The sequence below is a fragment of the Topomyia yanbarensis genome, chromosome 3, assembly GCF_030247195.1.
Source record: "Topomyia yanbarensis strain Yona2022 chromosome 3, ASM3024719v1, whole genome shotgun sequence".
Lineage (NCBI taxonomy): Eukaryota > Metazoa > Arthropoda > Insecta > Diptera > Culicidae > Topomyia > Topomyia yanbarensis.
The window spans coordinates 147,106,167-147,127,086 of NC_080672.1; the positions used below are offsets into that span (position 1 = coordinate 147,106,167).

At 33.9% G+C, this 20,920-nt stretch overlaps 1 protein-coding gene across 1 annotated transcript in view; it reads left to right on the forward strand.

Moving 5' to 3' along the window:
- The first annotated feature begins 3,899 nt into the window (after nucleotides 1-3,899).
- LOC131692308 (tubulin beta-3 chain-like) overlaps nucleotides 3,900-20,920 on the forward strand; it is a 39,875-nt gene continuing 22,854 nt past the window's right edge. Inside the window, exon 1 of the mRNA XM_058979293.1 lies at nucleotides 3,900-4,372. Within this exon, the coding sequence (XP_058835276.1) occupies nucleotides 4,316-4,372 (57 nt within the window). The 5' untranslated portion in view covers nucleotides 3,900-4,315. The remainder of the gene's footprint in view (nucleotides 4,373-20,920) is intronic.

Consider the following 20,920-nt stretch of genomic DNA (forward strand, 5'->3'; position numbering starts at 1 on the left):
TGTGCTATTGGTTGGGGATCATCTGCCCGACAAATGGCGCTTAGGAACAAATTGTTTTTTCCTCCTATTTTGTTGAAAGTCGCAGCAACGTGCGATGGGTATCAGCTAGTACTTCATAATTTTCACGACTTTATTAGGAAACGTTGTTTAATAAGTTTTTGTAATATTGTGTATGAAAAAAGCTGAAAATTTCTGTATTTTCTTAATCTTCAACATATAAACCCCATAAGTATACCACTTAATTTAGGATTCACTTTAACATAGACTTTTGCACGATTGGGAATAAGTTCGCCAAATTTTGGTACAAATCGATAAAATTGGTGTAGTTCGATGCAATTGAAAAAAATATTCTTAAAAAATGGGATGTACCTATTAATGTGGACGCAGTGAATATCAATTACAATAATACAGTGAAAACCCGATTTTATCAGCCCCCGATTTTATCCACCCCCGATTTTATCAGCTTTTTGACCCGATTTTATCAGCTTCATATGAAAATTGATAGTTGGTAGTTTGATGGGCTCTAGCAGACGAACCAAATTGAATTCGAATAAATCCTTTCTTGTGCATATATTTCTTGTCTTAGAGGTCCGAAAAATGCAAAAATCAAAATACTATTTTTTAAATCTTGCGCTGTCAGACCCCCTTAATGGGAACTTAAAGTAAATAATCAGAAAATGTTGCATAGGTCCTTAGGGTATTAGAACTAAAGAAGAATATTTTAAGATTTTATTAATGTCCATATTTTATCAGCTTAAAATTCGCAAAGGGGCTGATAAAAACGGGTCTTCGCTGTAGTACTTTTTCTGATGACATTAACTTTCGAACTAAATTTGTTTGAAGAGTAAATTCTCCATCAATACTTTCTGAAGGATATAACGCCAAAATTATTTTATCAGATGATGCGCTGTGTAATGTTTGTAAAATTCTTCGAAGATACTAAACCTCCGAAATTGGTGGTTTCGAAATTATCTTGACCTTAAAGTACCGTTTCCGAACATTTATTTCGTCTATTCATATAATTGGTAACGCAACACAAATCGATCAGGATCTGCTAGAGTTGTTTTTCATAAATTTCCCTCTACTTTCGAAAAGTGTTATATTCGTTATTAATCATATTACGTTTTCGTCTCAACTTTACGCATTCCCAAAATAAAAATATTTTCAGCAAATGTCGAAAGTTATGCAATTTTTCGTTCAGCAGTTCTATGTTTCATCGGCATTAAATCAATTCCAACTTCGCTTCCTATTTTAAAAATTACTCTAATCCATATTTCAGTACATCCTTTCAAAAGTGAGCTCAATATGATTGGAAATCTTAGGATTATGATTGATTTCGGAACTCCGGATTGAGTTTCTATTGCAACGGTTTTCATGCAGGTATTTGAAATTCATGTGATTAGACAACTGTGAGTTCAAGACCAATAGATTAGTTACAGATCAGGATCCCATTCCCAAAGTTTTTCAAAAGTCGTCATTAGATTTAAAACAACAGGTTATCAATGTACTAATAGGATAAATAGTATTGTGGGGGAAAGTGGTCGTTTGTCGGCACCCCTATGTAACTTTTAATAGAAAGCAGATATGGTCATGGTGACAAATTTTATTGGTGTTGTATATTCGCACGTTGTTTTTGTGCCGATGAACCAAACAGTTTTGTATGTTCTGTTCTACAACCAAAACATTTTTTGAACAAGTTAAAATCTACTCAAGAGTTTTTTTTTAACATTTGCTTAGTGTTATAGAAAAAGTGAATGGATCGTAAAAAAATGCGCATTGAATATTTACGCAGTGAATTTATTCTATATTGTGATTCAACATTGAATGCCAACGAAATGCTCGCCACAATTTTTTTGGTTCAATTTTGAAAAAGATTACAAAAATCGGTTTTTGGTACCCAAACATGGTCGGTTGTTGGTACTCTATTTTTGTGGCAAATTCTGAACTCTATAACCCAATCAATATGAGGAACAGACTTGATGAATAGATGCCAGGGATTGATTTTTGACACCATTTTGAAAACAATTGTGGTTGTGAAAACAACGGCCCGAACTGGAACATGGTTGGGGTAAATTGGACCTTTCATGTACTTTTGCGCAGAACCGTTTATACACAATAGGATAAAAGATCGGAAAAAGTCATCTTAGAAAAAAATGTGCGCAATTCAGCAGGCTTTCAGGAAAAATATTCATTTGTGAATCGGTTGACACGTTTCAGTTCTATAGCTCATAAACCTTTACTAGGTCCGAATTGGCCCAGTTCCCCTATGTATATTACCATAACGAACCATGTAATTCTAGTGTTCATGGTTGAGAAAAGCTCAAGTTCACCGCTAGGTGGATTAAAACGGGTTTTTATGCAAAAAATTGTATTATTTTTAATCATCGGATCGATTGCTGATTGCAAGTATTCATTTTCATCCGCATTTTAAATTCGACTCGTGACAATACTCTGTTTGATGTGAACGTAGTCATTACTAGTTGTTAATCTTCTGCTAACAGCTGATGTGGTCATGTCATGTCTGTGATATTTATTTTTGTTTCGATGGAATGGCAATGGTTCGTTTTACAAATCATGCGAATGCGTCCTTGCTTGGTAATGTAAGACATTTCTAGAGCTTTTTTTTCATTACATCATATCTAACAGAAACGTCAAACGGAGAAAATCGCGTTCAAAAATTTCCTTGCAACTTATAAATTTATTTAACAATTAAAGCACACAAAACGTTTTTAATTCTACTATCACCTCTGCATTTACTCATTGCAGGATCGTATAAGCATATTACATGTTTTTCGCGAAGATAATAGGGAGATAATTGATAACTATTTTGAAGTAGAATACTTCTATTTTATTACATTTTGCCGATCACTTTTGGTATTATGCTCTTCTACATATGTGGTCTTGGCAAGACCGTTTGTAGATGGCACATTTTACTGTGACGTTTTGAGAGACGGTCTTGTACTTGTGATATATTTCATGTGATGTATTGCAACCGAGAGTGTAGATATGAGGTTTGGCATTGGAAAAACATGCTAACTACAGTCGACTTGGAGAGATATCACAACGCAAAACATCACATCTACAAAATATTAGCAAAGCTTTGGTATACTATATGTGACATTTTGACTTAAGATTAAATTAACATATAAAGGTATAGATTTTTCAGCGCAACGCAGTGTAAATTAGTGTCATTAAACAAAATATTTATTCGATGCTGTTGAAATATGAAAAAAATGTGGCGACATTTGAATTCGTGTGGTGAGACTAGGTGCACAGAATAGAACAATTATTTTCAATATTATGCTAAATATTGCGTACTGTTTGTGAAATATGTATTATGAAAAGGTGTTCGAAATAGTATACTAATTACTGAGACTTTATTGTGTTAAATAATATTGATAATATTGCATCAAAGTTAGTTGCAAAATAGTGCGAACCGTTTCATAAAAGGGTGAACATAGGCTCACCACCCTTACTCTTCCACTTGTGACATGCACTATAAAAGCTGACAGTTCATTTTTGAAGTTTAGTATATTTTCTCTTATTTCGATCATCATCATCGGTCGAATGGATCATAAATGAATCACAGCCTTGATCACAGCAGACATGCACCGGTTGCGATATCTCTACGTTGGGTGGTTGGGATGTTTCGGTTCGTTTGGTTGCCATCAGTAATTATATATATGGGGTGGTAGGCGAATGGTAGCTATACTGGCGTGGATAATTATGCCGGCCGGCGTTGGCACTAGTGAACTGACGTGACCGGACGAGAGTGGGAGAATGAGAGAGAAAGCAAAATACAGAGAGAGAATGATCACTTCTTTGTGATCATCCCATGTTGTTGCATATTCTAACCTATGATAAAATTTCCTTCAAATTCGAATTTGGAATCAGTATTTGCTTGCACGTCGCAGCGAACGGATGTGCTTTGTAGCAGTATTTTGAATTTGCTTTATCAGAGAAGGAGAAATTGGAGCTGGCTTCATGATCGCTTTTCCATCATTGTAGCACCAATCGCCATAACCGTTGGAAAGAGAGAAAGCAAAACTAAGCTGCTGAGTAGTCATATTGGTCACAAGAGCACCGAACGCCGAATCGAACGGATTCTTCTGTGAAGAAAGTTGTGCAATTTTAAAGCTTACCGTGGTGTGTAGTACATCTCAGTTGTGCCTTACGTGAAATCGCAGCCAAAATCCGGTGGAACTGTATCACAGTTTCTTAGTCAAGTGCAGTGTGCTAGTTGACGCGTAGTAATCTTATATAGAGCATTTGTTTTTCCTGAGGAACTGTTAGCTGTTTTAACCTACCGTTCAAAATGAGAGAAATCGTTCACCTGCAGGCCGGCCAGTGTGGAAACCAGATTGGTGCTAAGGTAAGACAGATTTAGCACATTGTTCGAGTCAATTACTAATCGTTATCGACAGTGCTCATCCGTGTACGGGATGTGTATAATGAAATTGATAATGCATAAATTTTTGAGCTCTGACTTAATAACTATTTTCAGTGGCTGTAAAAAACTCAGAATTGGGATATATGCAGCAACAGCTTGAGTGCAATCGTTACGATTTTCTATAGACTCCGATGATGACCATATCGTCTTCCCAACTGGAATTGTTGTGTTCGTTAGTTGGTGTTTTGTGCGATAAGAGCTAACAGAGCGAGACGAATGGTTGTAAAGGTCTGTGACTTACTTCAATGATTCGTGCCCGATAACGAAACGTTAGATGAATAGGAAATGCGAGAAAATTTCAGACTCTGATAACGGAGTAAAGGAAATGTAGCGTAGAAGGCGAGAGAGCGGAAGTGCAGTCGACGGTGGCCTTAACATGCACATTTCGAGAAAAAAGATTTTTAACCCTTGTGAAGGCAAGCTAAAATCCTAACATTAAAGGGCAAGCCGGGCCTCTCAGGCCCGTCTAAATTCAAGCTCCTTTTTGCCGTTCTCATATAGAAAGGCTATGCAATCGGTCGAAATTTCTACTTTTAACCGAGACCCGCAGGGCTAAATCTCTTATACCATTCGACTCAGTTCGTCGAGATCGTAAAATGTCTGTATGTGTGTGCGTGTGTGTATGTATGTATGTATGTGTCAAACAATCTCACCGATTTTTCTCAGAGATAGCTAGACCGATTCGAACAAACTTAGTCTTAAATGAAAACCACAACCTTCCCATAGGTCGCTATTGATTTTTTTTATTGATCCGACTTCTAGTTCCGGAGTTACGGGTTGAAGAGTACGATCACACAGCAAATTCCCATATAAACTGGTACCACCATGATGTTCAAATGATGCAATATATATTAAAATATGTGCAACATTACTTGGCTTTGCATGTCTAGATCATTAATGACCCACCGAAGGCACTTCGACGACATTGGCCAGCTATGGCGGTTCTTGATGCCCTGGGGGAACTTAATAAGCTCCTAAGATAATGTCATACCTATTTCTCAGCGAATTCTTTACCGATTTTTACAAACTTGGTTTCAAATGAAAGGTACAGCATTCCCATTGGATGCTGTTGAATTTCTAATTGATCCGGTTCCGGAATTACAGAATGATGAGTACGAACACGCAGCAAATCCCGATTTCAGCGTATAAGGCAATGGATTAAGAAGGTCAATTTTTTTCCAAAAGGTGAGTACTCGGAAGATCACGACGACTGTCGATTGGTTCTGAGCTCCATTTCGTTTGAACACGACCAATAAATATTTCTGGGTTGCTATTAATTTCTTCTGATGCATAACCGGAGTACATATTCATATTTTTCTGCATCAGATTCATCGTCGGAAGCAATATCATTCACATCTTCTTCCTCGCTTTGCAAATCAGTTTCGGAATCGTCTGCTGTTGAATTTGCTCGAATTTCTTCCATTATTTCAGATTCTTTGAGACGATTGAAAACATGGGCATATCGTCTTATAGCCATTTCAATTTTTTGTTGCTTTTAGATCCTACAATTTGAATAATTACGACAACTATAACACAAAGAATAGACAACAACAATAGACAATAACGACAGAGTTAGGTTATGTTGTATCCAAATAATTGTGAAGTAGACCACAGTGGGTGAAATAAAAGTATTTACCCAAAAAATATGACACACGTCATTATCGTATGCTATTTTTACATTTCTTATAAACGAAATGTATAAAATTCGCTCAAACTTTCAAGATTTTTTTCTTATAAAAAAAGGTAAAAAGATAAAATCAATCAAAACATGAAAAAAAATCCTGCTAATATGAAGATGAACTCATCAAAATGTTTTTGTCAGATAAATATTAATGTATAAAACACGTGGTATTCCAAGTAAATATTGCATGCACACCGGGCCTGCCAGGCCCGGCTTGGCTTTTTGTGCATGTAAAAAATTCAAACATAGCTGCGCATCGCTCCATAGATGAAAATTTCACAATTCTTTATTTTTGTTATAGATTTCAAAGCTACTTATCAAAATTTCCATGCCCAAGCTTATACTGCATACACATTTTTTTGTAACTAAAAAATTGTAACGTGCCGGGCCTCTGAGACCCGGTTGCCTTTTTGAGGGTTAAATATCGAGATTAACTGTCTTGAAGCTTATAAATGGTAGAAAAAATTCAGAGAAGACAATTGATGCTTCTATCTAACCTGCATTAAACTCTCAATTATTACGAAGATCGGTTGTCTATATATACTACATATTAAACAATAGAAGCACTCACACATGTGTCGTAAGTGTGCATTGATGACAAAACATGTATGACGTCATAATTGTGCATAGCAAATTTTCTATACAAATAAAGCATAAATTATTTACTTTTATTAATAATTTTGTTTAAAACAATCGGTGAGATGCATTTTCAAGGAAATTGGTTAAGGAATCTAGAAAAATAGTACTTTTTGGTTACAGTGTTGGCCAATATGCCATATTTCCAGCATGAAACTAAAACTGCATTTTTCTCGTAGTGCACATAATTTTATTTTGAAAATGTTTATGCCATTGTGTTCCTCACAATTTTTTATGCAGAAAAAAATCTCAAACTTCAATATACGTAACTTGTGCCAAGATACAGTGATTTGTAGTAAAAAAATCACAATTTCTCATTACGTTTTTCGCTATATCTCAGGAATCAAGCGGAATTTAAAAATCCTGAAAGCGACGCTTTGTAGAGATTGTTTAGACAAGTAACATGTAGATATGCCAGTTTACCCCAAAATGGCGTTTGTCATAAGACAGCACGACAGCGATGTAATGTTCAGCCACATATACACCCGTTTTTATCGGCCTCATGTACATCTACCATTTCGGGAATATTTGCCTTATATGCCAATCGTCTCAGTTCGACAAATTGGGACAATGTATGTATGTGTGTAGGGGAACCCGGGGCTATTAAGACCTTGCGGGTGATTCAGTCTCCCTAGATTTCAAAGAAAATCGTAAGACTTTCTGAGTGTCGTACATATGCGTGGAACCGCTATTCTTATACATTATTTTGACAGCTGAATCTAATTCTTTGGTTTATTTTAGAAAAGTGATACAACGTGTTTAATTTTTTTGACATTCTCAAAACAAAAAAATATTATAATGGTAAAATCGTGATTAAGGCAACAAATAAAAGTGAAAAAATAAGGTAAGTGTTCTGCAAAGCTTGTGGCTCCTATTTTATGGAATGATTTATTTACGGACGGTCTGAATTGCTCCATATTGCACATTGTATAAGGATGGAATACCCCTACATTGTAAAAGGTTGGAAAAACGTAGTGTTTTGCAAACCATTGCCTAAAGCTGCCATGGTGCAAATGAACTTTTATGTCACCAAAATGTAGCTAAGGTTTCAAACTAACAATTAGGACCATTGACCGATAATTTCTTTCACAGCACCCTTTTAGGAAATTTGCTTAGGTAGGTCCGAATAGCCCCGGGTTTTCCTATGTATGTATGTGTACTAATGTAATGTAATTATCTCAGCATCGTCTGAACTGATTTTAACGAAACTAGTTTCAAATAAAAAGCTTATTTTTGGATGTGTTGTTTACTTTCTGAAATATGGGAGATTTTGTCAAAACGCAACCTGATTTGAGCATAAAACTTTCGAACAGTGCAAGTAATTCGCGCATATAAATAGCAAGTTTGTAAAAATACCTTTCTAACAAGACATAGATCGTCTAAATCCGTTCACGAACGGCGGGGATATTAAGGTTGAACAGAGAAAGTGTAAAAATCGAAAACGAAAAAAGCAGTTTTTTCACACCGTGTGTTAGATCTTCATAAAAATCAATCAGCAGTACTGTAACAACATTCTACATAAGCTGATTGATTTTTATGCAGATCTATCACACGTTGTGGAAAAAACAGCTTTTTCGTTTTCGATTTTTGCCGATTCTCTGTTCAACTTTAAACACTCTATGCTTTTATTCTTTTCATTTTTATTAGGTAAGTGAACAATTTTCAATAACTAAAAATGAGATAAAATTGTCCCCCTTAGTTAAAAATTATTTGCTTCAATAATCTTCCTTCTAAAAATGTCAAACCATATTGCCATGAAAACTAAATGACCCTGATCTTACGAAAATTATATTACCCCCTTGTGTATATGTATAGCTATAAATTCTCCTTAGTTTAATTTAAAAAAAATCAATATGTAATCTCCTAGTTTTAAGTAGTTCGAAGTGTAAAACAAACCAAGATTGGAACCTTTAAGCTAACGCAAACCTGCCTTATCAAATAAACAAATTGAATAAAAAAAACTAAAAATGAGATCGTTACATACAGAGTGTTAACTTATGTGTCCAACAAAAAAACACCTTTAACAGGCCTACGAGGGTACCCGGGTACCCACAAATTGAAATGCTCATAACTATGGCTCCCTTTAACCGATTTGGACACTTTTAGATATTTTGGATTCAGAAACTCGTCTACTTTTTGATTCTGTACAATAGAACCGGAATAATGGATCTGGGTTTTGGTAATCCGGATTTTCCGGAGTAATGTTCCAGTACTAGGATATGATTTGTAAATTTTAATAATGTACTAGCAATATGAGTATCAAAACTCTTCAAATTGTCTCGGAAATCTGTTTTCTATTGTTACGGGACCCTATGGCAATTTGAAAAATGGAATTGGAATGGAATGGCCACTCACGGCCCCACGGGAACCTGCTCCGGAATGTTCGTTCCGGGGTCAAATCACCAAATGGTTCCAAAACCACGAGATACAGCCTACTGATGCAATTCCAAGAATTTTGATACCCATATTGCTAGTATTCCATTGAAGTTCGCAAATAGTATTCCAGCACTGGAATCTGCTTCCGGAAACCCGGATTCCCGGGAACCGAATGAAGTAACCCGATGCATTTTTACCAAGTCCAAAAGTGGGTGAGTTTCTGAATCCAAAACGGTCAAAAGTATCGAAATCGGTTGAATATTATTTTAGTTACGGGCATTTTAGTTTTGTGGGTACCCGGGTACCCACGTCGGCCTGTTACGTAGTAAAAAAATTCAAGAGCCCCTCCTCACTCCCACCCTTACTATATCAACAATATTATTAACCCAAAAGCTTGACTTAGTGAAGTTCTAAGATGTCACAAAGTTTCAATTTCCAGCTATGGATAAAACATAGGAATTTAATTAATTGAAACTTAAAAAGGTACCCGGGTACCGCGTCGGACACACAACGGTTAATTTACAGGTGTTTTAGGGGCAAAATTAAGCCGATTTTGAATGTCGTGATATAAAAATGCATCTACGTGATTCAAGGAATTCAATTTCGAAAAGATTTTGTAAATTAACTCCATAACTATTTCTCAAATATTAATATGTAAGTTAACTTCAAAGACAAAACAATGTGTAAGTTCACTTAGAAGTGAAAATTTGTTCACAGTTGACGCATTCATCCGTTGAAAGAAGCAGTTCAGCAGTTCAGTCGTTAGGTAGATGGGGTGGTACAGTAGGATTCCTTTTTTGGCAACGATATTATTTTTTTCTGTTGCCAAAACCGGAGCCGTGCCAAAAAATGGAACCCTATTTTTAAAAGTTATTTACGACTTTCAAATGTTTCAAATGTTTGTGAAATGGAATGAGATGAAAGAAAAAGTAAGCAAATTCAATTTTATTCATGTTTTTATCAGATTCAGTCGTCGTCCACTAGAATCCTCACAATTTTCGCGCACTTCTCGAGTGCAATGCCCGTAATTACGAAGGTGTGAAGTCATCATTTAATCATTTAAGTCGAATTGCTGTTCTTCGGCCCACTGGACGTCAAAATTCGAACAATTCACTGCATGGTAGTGTTGATTTCGCTCCTGGGTCTGTTATCTCTTCTTTCTGAAAATTAATAAACAATTTTGTTTAAAAAAACACAGCTCTTTTACAAAAATAAATAAATTTATTAATTCTCCATAACAAACGAATCGTCGATTTTTCAAATGGAATTGATAGATTGAAAATCGAATTGTAATGTTTTGTAAAGTTATTTAGGTTTGAAGAAAACCATTTTTGTATAAAAATCACTTGCCACTATCAAAACAAAAGGGATTGAAACATCAGTGCTATTGTAAAAATGTGCTCCAATGAAAGTTCCAAAAATCTTTAGAACAATGCATTTGCGAAATATTGACATATCAAAAGATAATATAAGCAACCCGATTTTTCAAGGTCCACCCTACCTCAAATCTTAAAAAAATCAAATACAAATTAACCATTATAGATAGCCTTGTTTATCCAGCACACTTGCTTCAATTTATTTGTGTTATTATACATATTGTAGGGCATTGCGCAGGCAAACTTCACACATCAAACAGTCGATACTTTGAGATCGCTAACCCCGCTAACTCCATTCAATTGAAAAAATCGCCAAAATAAAACTAACAAATTTGCTAAAGACATAAGGCTTGCAATATTACAAAGGTTCTTTTGAAAATTTTCTCCGGAACTAGTCCTATTATGCAGTGTAGCGCATTACTCTATACTTGACTCTTAAAGTGCACAGACTCTGGGTCTTACTTTAAAAATTGATTCCGTCAGACACTAGTTACATTGTTACCAGTTATATTATACATAAATAATACATTTCTATACTTATTGTGATCATTAAATACAACACGTATAGTGTAAAATATTACGAAAAACATCTCGAAATTATCACAGTAATGTATTGAAACTATGAGACGATTTTCACAAAATTTGAAAAAAAAATGATTTGCACCTTTGAGGGTTGTTTGGAAATTAAATCAAATGTGATATCAATTGATACAAAAAAATACCTATTGCACGTTTTTAAAAGACTTATTATGTACAAGAAGAATGTAGCTATGAACGGAACCCATTTGTTGCCAAAATCGGAATCTTATTGTATATGAATACACAGATCATCAAGTAATCCACTTAGTAGTGAGAACAAAGATTTCTAATATAATTCCTATTTATATCATTCGTAGCATCAGTGAGAGCATCTGTATTTTTGAATCCGAAAGTTATAGTGCAAATTTGACTTCTTTTGCAAGATTTAAGTTGTACTGATTACGGCGTAAAAATAATCAGTTGGATGATTTATAAGGATGAAAGGAATCAAAATATCGCCCAATATACAAAAATAATGTCACAGTACTAATCATCATCTACCATTCCTCACAAACCCCTCTCTCTCTTCCTTCGCGTTTGTGGCAACTATCACGACTCACATCTATCTTGCTATTTCTTTATCCATTTCTAAATTGTGGCATTAGATCTTCAACTAATCTGAAATATTTGTTACTGCTCAAGCTAAGCTAGGAAAATAAAACTATTTTTGCCTGCTGTTTCCATTTTAGTGAAGAGTAGAACCACTCGCGAAACAAACTTAATATTACATTCCACTTGTTAAAGAAAATATAACTAATTTATGTTCAAACCCTGCTTTCACCTGAAGATCAACGGTTATTCCTTCGAAACATTGCACTTTAGAGAATCATATCATCAAAAATCGAAAATTACATCGACTGTAATTTAATTCTATTCTATAATAAGTTTATATATAAGAGATACTGAGGAGACTTGATCCCCTTTTCTATTTTCAGTTATGGTGTTTATGTGACGCACGAAAAAGATGTTCATTATCTCTTCGACGTACACTTTCCAGGTTGTATCGATCCGGAGCTGAACCATGTTCACAGATCTCATTCTGGGGATTCAGACTCGTAGACAATAGCACGCACATTGGTTACCACTGAATAGGTCAAGTGGGCAGTTGACAGCTTTGTTCCACAACTCCGACTGCTGCCCTTGTGGTCCTTTTAAATATGAAACCATTACACATAAACTTCAAACAAGAATCACTATCATCTGCATACAGATTGCAGGTTACTGGGCTCTGAAAACAGTAACCATGTTGATTTTGCTACCAGTCATACACTGTCACAAATAGTTACACGGAGTAAAGATATTTTTGCTCCCAGCAATATTACACTCACATGTAATTTTCCTTACAGCACATTCTATGGGAAGATCCCCTCTCGAGAGGAGTGGTTTCTTGCTGTATGGAGAGACAACAACAAACGCAAGTGGCCTGTTACATTGACGGTTCTCTAATGGCGGGACGTGCTTGTTCGGCAATGTTATAAACTTCTGCTCCGATAGTCAGGCTGCAATAAAGGCTCTGAAAAATCACGGTCCAAGCTAGTGATCGCCTGCCGAACCCAAATCGATGAACTAAACATGGTCACCACTCTCTATCTTGTCTTGGTGTCCGGACATTCCTGTATTATTGGAAATGAATAGGCTGACGAATTGAAAAGTTGGAATTTAATGTTTCGTGTTCCAATCTCATCAGTAACTAACACCAACTTGCTATTAGTTAGACGATGTATCAAAACTAACACCAAATTGGCGTCGTTTAAACACTAAATCCAAACAGTTCACACAACATGTGTGAACGCCTAAAGCAACTGACTGGTACCGAGTGATGTCTCGGTTAGCTAAGCACAGATGCTTTGGATCGCTAACGAGCATACGGAAACGAACTGCATATGATTTACTATGAAATATATAATAATATTACGCTGAAATAACATAGAAAATCGATTGAGATATCACCGTTATTTCAATTTAATTTAAAAAATTGTTAATAAACTTTTGCAGTAAGCTTTCTGTCTCGTAATGCAAAATTTTATTTGGAAGAACAACTCATCACTTTTCACTGGTGAAAAAAATGATCTGCATCGATGCTATTAATCCAAAAAAAATGCTCCCAAACGCAAATGTGATCGACGCACAAATAAGCAACCAGATGAGCCGGAATACACAACTTCAATTCCACACTCTGGTGACGATGAGGACACTGAAGAAGGTATTCGCAAGCACACAACCAGACGCAGTTGCTGAAAAAGACCAATTTTTCAAAATTTTTTTCAATATTTCCTTCCGCATTTTCATGATTTTTCACATTATTTGCCACTTTCCCATTTTTTTACCTGAATGACGTCAATGGATTGCATGTATTAATTGTGGCATTAAGTTTTAAATAATCTGCTGTATTGATACTCTTTAAATAAAAGTTAAACCGCTGATTTTTTAGGTATGTACGTTGTGTAATTCAACCTTCAATTGAAAAATATTTAGCCAGGCATGTAATCATTATTGCCAAAATGTTGCCAGCTGTATAACTTTTCCAACGAGTGCTTGTTTGTCAAAATCGGTGCAAAAATCGCACGAGCTCGCCAAAAATAACTTGACTTGACCCCACTCTACTCTACAATTTAATTGTTTTTCAGTGATCTAATTTCATATATGGTTTGTTTGTGAACTTTTACTTAGAAGTACAAAACAAATGGTGACCAGAATATGTCGTTAACATAATTGTGAATTATTTTCTTTCTCAATATTAATCTCTTTAGTAAGTTAGAATGACCAATGTAAAAAATCAAGTAGTAATAAGTTGAACGCAGATTATATTCGGATTTCTTCTAAAATCTTTAGCAAGTCAAAGGAAATTATGGCAATTGAATGTTTTTTATGTTTCTCTATTCTAGGGCGAAAAGTAAAACTCGAACGTTCTGACAGGGGAATTTTGCTACCAATATCATTGCTAAGCATTCGCAAAGAAAATAAATCTCGTTGCATTCTTCTCAGATGGTGAAAGTTCAAGTTTTAAATTGCTTTTTAATACAGACGTGAGACTTTATTGATTATTTTGTTGAAGTGCGGTTGCGGTAAAACTGCTTGATGAAAGCTTATTTCCCGCACCGCATTTGCGGGAAAAAGATGCTGCGGTGCGGGTGCGGCAAATACCGCGCGGTTGCGGTAATTATCGCAACTGCAACGAATTCTAGTCAAAACACAATCAAGTAGTAATAGTGGTAGCTGCCAGTGTTTCGAATGTAGTTCTAAATGAACAAAGTTTGAGTGATAATTTTTCAGTGTGAACGTTATATAGAATTTACACATTATTTTTAATGATACATGTCTTTCGTACATTGCAGTTATACAAGTAGAGAAACAATTCCCCTTTCTCGTCCAACCGTAAACCAATACAAACCCCAGCAAAACACGCCACGACAAGCGTATTGCGCGTTGATTATCCATTATAAAGAGTTTTATTGCTTTCCATTGTTAATTCAATTACTCGCATTTTGCAGTTACCCTCTAAAGCCACCTCGAACAGTTCCAGGTGCCTCCGTGGCACAGTGTTCGTGGTCTTTACTCGATTCACAAATTTTTCTTCACATATAGCCGATGTAATCTCACATGAACGAATAATCTAACCCGAATCGTTTCGAGTCTGGACCCTGACCGGGCTAGATTTAATTTCAGGCTTCATATAAGTTCCGCTATCCAAGTATAATAGAACCACAACAGCTGACTGGTCTTCATCAGTGTTATAGTTGCTGCTTCTGTTGCCGCCGTATCTCACATTTTTCCACCTACTGCTATTCGAACCGGCCGGTTTAATGACTTCTCCATCCATAACAGATGCAACCATCCATACTGCACCACAGGCCTAAGGTTTGTGGATCCTCCGGGATCGTGGCGTGTTACCGAAAGCAATCAACGATTCGCGGAATGATTGCCTCGTTTGTTGCTTCAACTTGGTAGCCGGGAGATAAAATAGCGTGGTTTATGTATCGGTTTCTGTATTATGTATTCCTTGGAGTACTTCATGATACTAACGTTAAAATTTTAAGAAATTATTTTTGTTGATCTGGAAAAGTTTTTGAAGAGGGGACATAAATTTAGCTTGGAAAAAATATGTAGGCTGTGTCCACAATTCATTCTCAAGAATATGTACCATAACAAAAATTGGCATAAAGAATACAGAATATTTGTGTAGAGTTAAAAACACTACTACTATTTAAGGCGCATCTGTCAGCTAATTTGATAAGGTCACCATTTAGTGATGAATTAAAAAACCGAATTAATCCACCTAGCAGTGAGATGAGACATTTCTTACACATATCACTGTTGGATCATTCATTAGTTTACAGAACTCATGCGACGTAGTAAATCAAAATTATAAAATACACGAATCAAATTATATTAGCTTAATTCATGAAAATTTAGACTATATTTAGAAATAAGTATAAGATTAATAGAATAAAATGACTCAAACTAGCAAATTGAATGAAATAACAAAATGGAATGACTGAACCTGAAATGAATAAAATTAAAGATATGAACAAAATGAATTAAATGAATCAAATGAATCAAATGAATCAAATGAATCAAATGAATCAAATGGATCAAATAAATCAAATGAATCAAATGAATCAAATGAATCAAATGAATCAAATGAATCAAATGAATCAAATGAATCAAATGAATCAAATGAATCAAATGAATCAAATGAATCAAATGAATCAAATGAATCAAATGAATCAAATGAATCAAATGAATCATATGACTCAAATGAATCAAATGAATCAAATGAATCAAATGAATCAAATGAATCAAATGAATCAAATGAATCAAATGAATCAAATGAATCAAATGAATCAAATGAATCAAATGAATCAAATGAATCAAATGAATCAAATGAATCAAATGAATCAAATGAATCAAATGAATCAAATGAATCAAATGAATCAAATGAATCAAATGAATCAAATGAATCAAATGAATCAAATGAATCAAATGAATCAAATGAATCAAATGAATCAAATGAATCAAATGAATCAAATGAATCAAATGAATCAAATGAATCAAATGAATCAAATGAATCAAATGAATCAAATGAATCAAATGAATCAAATGAATCAAATGAATCAAATGAATCAAATGAATCAAATGAATCAAATGAATCAAATGAATCAAATGAATCAAATGAATCAAATGAATCAAATGAATCAAATGAATCAAATGAATCAAATGAATCAAATGAATCAAATGAATCAAATGAATCAAATGAATCAAATGAATCAAATGAATCAAATGAATCAAATGAATCAAATGAATCAAATGAATCAAATGAATCAAATGAATCAAATGAATCAAATGAATCAAATGAATCAAATGAATCAAATGAATCAAATGAATCAAATGAATCAAATGAATCAAATGAATCAAATGAATCAAATGAATCAAATGAATCAAATGAATCAAATGAATCAAATGAATCAAATGAATCAAATGAATCAAATGAATCAAATGAATCAAATGGATCAAATGAATCAAATGAATCAAATGAATCAAATGAATCAAATGAATCAAATGAATCTAATGAATCAAATAAATCAAATGAATCAAATAAATAAAATTAAAGATATGAACAAAATGAATTAAATGAATCAAATGAATCAAATAGATCAAATAAATCAAATAATTCAAATGAATCAAATGAATCAAATGAATCAAATGAATCAAATGAATCAAATGAATCAAATGAATCAAATGAATCAAATGAATCAAATGAATCAAATGAATCAAATGAATCAAATGAATCAAATGAATCAAATGAATCAAATGAATCAAATGAATCAAATGAATCAAATGAGTCAAATGAATCAAATGAATCAAATGAGTCAAATGAATCAAATGAATCAAATGAATCAAATGAATCAAATGAATCATATGACTCAAATGAATCAAATGAATTAAATGAATCAAATTAATCAAATTAATCAAATTAATCAAATTAATTGAATTAATCATATTAATCAAATGAATCAAATTAATCAAGTGAAGAAAATGAATTAAATGAATCGATTTAATTTAAGGGTTTAAATGAATAAAATGAACAAAGAAAATAAAATGAATAAAAAATAAAATAAATGGATAAATGAATCAAACGAACCAAATAAACAAAATGAAGTGAATTGACAAAATGAATAGAAAAGAAGAAAATGCATTGATTGAAATGATAAATTAATCGATGTTGTAAGGTTATAATTTAATAAAAAAATAAATTGTGTCAAAATAATTATTTGGATGAAAAGAATAAAACTGAAAAAATAGTCAGGTTAATAAAATGTTCTTCATTTTGAACAAAATGTGTGAACTGAAAAAATGAATAGAATGCATTGAATGAAAACAGTGAATAAAATAAGTGAAATGAATGATATGACTAAAATGCACGAAATGAATTAACTGATCGGAGTGAATCCAAATGATGAAACTAATAAAGTAGATTAAATGAACGCAGATGAACAAAATTAATAAAAAGATGCTGAATGAAACAATTAATTAAAATGCAATGATCATTTAAAGTTAAAGTTAAAAAACATTTTTGAATAAAATAAGAAAATAGATAATCCAGATTGTACGAGTTTGAGAAACATTGCATCAGAAAGATATGAAATGATTTAGAAAATTTTATCTTCCGAGAAAAGGCTAATTAATATACAATGGGATTTCTAGGGCTTCTATCCTTTTTTTTTGTTTTAGTCTTTTCGTTTTCACGCTTCTTTACTTGACGGCGTCGTAATACAGTTTCTTTCGGTCATGCTACGAGTATAATTGTATGAGAAGTCTTTTATCGCACTACTAGGTGAATTACTTGATGATCTGTATAGTTATATACCATCCAATATTTACTTCACGATTGAACGCAACGCCTAATCCAAGGGATAAATACAATGAACTCTAGAAAAAACTCACTATGAACGCTTTATTTTGTTTTTGAAGTGAACTTACATATTGATTTTTGAGAAATAGTTCAATTATTATATAAGTAATTCACAAAATGTTTTCAAAATCGAATTCCTTGAATCACGTAGATGTGTTTTCATACCCCGATATTCAAAATCGGTTTAGTTTTGCCCCTAAAACACCAGTAAAGCAATACTCTATATGAAACGGTCTCCTTTTTAATTAGTGAAAATTTGAAAGCGAGGAATAGAAATACAAAATGTTTAATATCTCTGTCGCTCGTTAACGGATTTTGACAATATATAGCTTGATAGAAAGGTATTTTTACAAGGTTCCTAATTATGTGCAGGCTGTGGGACAACGTTGCTTTGTTTGAAAGTTATTTACTAAAAACCTGCAATGTTTTGACAAAATGACATATATCTCAGAAAGTAAACAACATATCGAAAATCAAAAATAATAGTGTCAAATGGGCACGTTAGGCCTTTTATTTGAAACTAGTTTCATTAAGATCGATTCAGCCATTGCTGAGATAATTACATGACATTTTGTGCATACATACATGCACACACACACACACACACACACACACACACACACACACACACACATACAGACATTGTTACAATTTGTCGAGCTGAGCCGATTGGTATATGAGACTCGGCCCTCCGGGCCTCGGAAAAAGTTTTCAAAGTTTGAGCGAATCCTATACATTTCTTTTGTAAGAAATGTAAAAATAGAGCTATCGTTTATAACAAATTATGAACATAAAAATTATTGTTTCAAAAAATGATCCAAAATTCGTTCTTAATATTTCTATCTCTTTGTACCTCATTGTTAAACATTTTCATAAATGACGTAGCTTTTTGCAGCGATTTTCGATATTTCAGACGTAATTGGTCGACTCAATATGTTCTACATGCTTGTAGGTGCATGCAAAATATAATATTTTGTTAATAGCTATTAATGTATCCAAATAAAAAAAATATGATCTCATTTTATGATATAAACCGTCGTACATAAATGGTCACCCAAATAATGAGTCCCACTGTATCCTGTTTCTATATAATATTCAATTTATTCTTGGAATAATAGAGTATCGGAATAGCCAATGTTTGGTTGCCCGAAAGTGCCCATGAAAACAAAAATCTTTCATGAAAATAGTGCAAATTTATAAGAGAAATAGATTTAGAGGTAAAAATATTTATATTACGTTAACGGTTCTTTCGACAAAAAGTTGTATTTTAGTGACCTGCAAGTTTGTAGAACATTATTAAATTAATCAATTGAAGTTTCAGCATGGAAAAGTCGAAAAATGATTTTTGGGTCATATTTACAAAAAACAACAGTTTCGCCCCAAAAATGAAGTCTGAGTTCTATGGTATCTTAGAAGAAGTTATTCAAAACATAATACCCTCTGAAAAAACCTTGAGTTTTGATCGGGTACTCTACTCCAACCAAAAAATATTTTATTTAAAAAGAAGAAGAATATTGTGAACATATCCTACGATGAAATGCTGGCTCTAAAATGACATCTAAGGCCGCAAATAAGTGTTGTCACATCCTTTTTGGATTGCTCCTACTGTGGGGCGAAATTTTTTCCTGGATCCGCCCCTGATCCACCTAGTGGTACAATTGTACCTTTCTCATTTATCCAATAGCTGGTTACGTTCAATATAATTGTGAAAATGTAATTACATTCTTTTTACACTTGGCGCATATTTACAAGGGCACGACTGCCACGAATTTGATCACCAACATGTCGATAATTTTGGAATGTAGTGAGAGGGGGGGATCATAAGTGTAAAAACGGGCTGAGAGGGTGGCGTAGTTGGTGAAAATGGGTTCAGCTATCATCGAATAACCAATATGACTTTAATTCAGGAATAGTCCTGGTGCCCGGTACTCACGGAAAAGTCGATAGTGGACAATATATTTCAGTTTGATGTCCATTTTGATGTATTTTCAACATTTGAAACATTACGATTGTACCATTGGCATGCCCCACGGGGGGAGTCGTCATAGGTGGCCAATATGGTCAAAGCTACTTTGATTGCTTTTTAGTGATATATGCCCGCTAATTTAAGTAATATTACATCCGCTTTACTATGTATTGCATCATTTGGACATCTTGATGGGGCAAGTTTAACGTATGCGGAATAAAATATTTGGCAAAATTCAAAAGACATTTTTTGTGGAAAACCTTTTATTAAATGTTCTCTCTATATGAGAACATCTGTCAGCTTATTAACATAATGTAGAAAAAAAATTTATACCCATTCGAGAAGCTTTACGACAGTTTGCAGGAACTTTTTGCAAAGCTGTCTAAAAAAATGATTTTGCCATTTTCTTAATTTTGATTATCATGTTTGTTAGTTTTAGGTCGAAAATTATTGGCTATACTCTTCGCTTCAAAATATCCCAGAAATCCTCATTTGAAAAAGGTATACCATAATCCTCCATTGCACCAAAACTTTTTTTTGGATAATAGCTAGGTGCCAGATTGGACGTTCGGTGCTATTTTTTTTACATGGTATCTCCTAGCGGGTCGAAATTAACACAGACTGTTTAAAATAAATGTACCTAGAGTATGACGTGTAGCAGGGTTTCATTTTAGTTTTAGTTTTAATACTGGACAACGCAAATTTGATTCCGCATGCGTTATACGGGAATTTGCTGTGTGGCCGCACTCTTTATTCGGCACCTCCGGGGCCGGAAGTAGGATCAAATAAAAATTCAATAGCAGCTTATGGGAGTGTTATACCGTTCATTTGACACTAAGTGTGTGCAAATCAGTTCAAGAACAAGGAACGATGCAAACGTGTCATTGATTTGATTATGCATTTCTATCGACATGGTACACATTTGAATCTTTCGTTCTTTCTG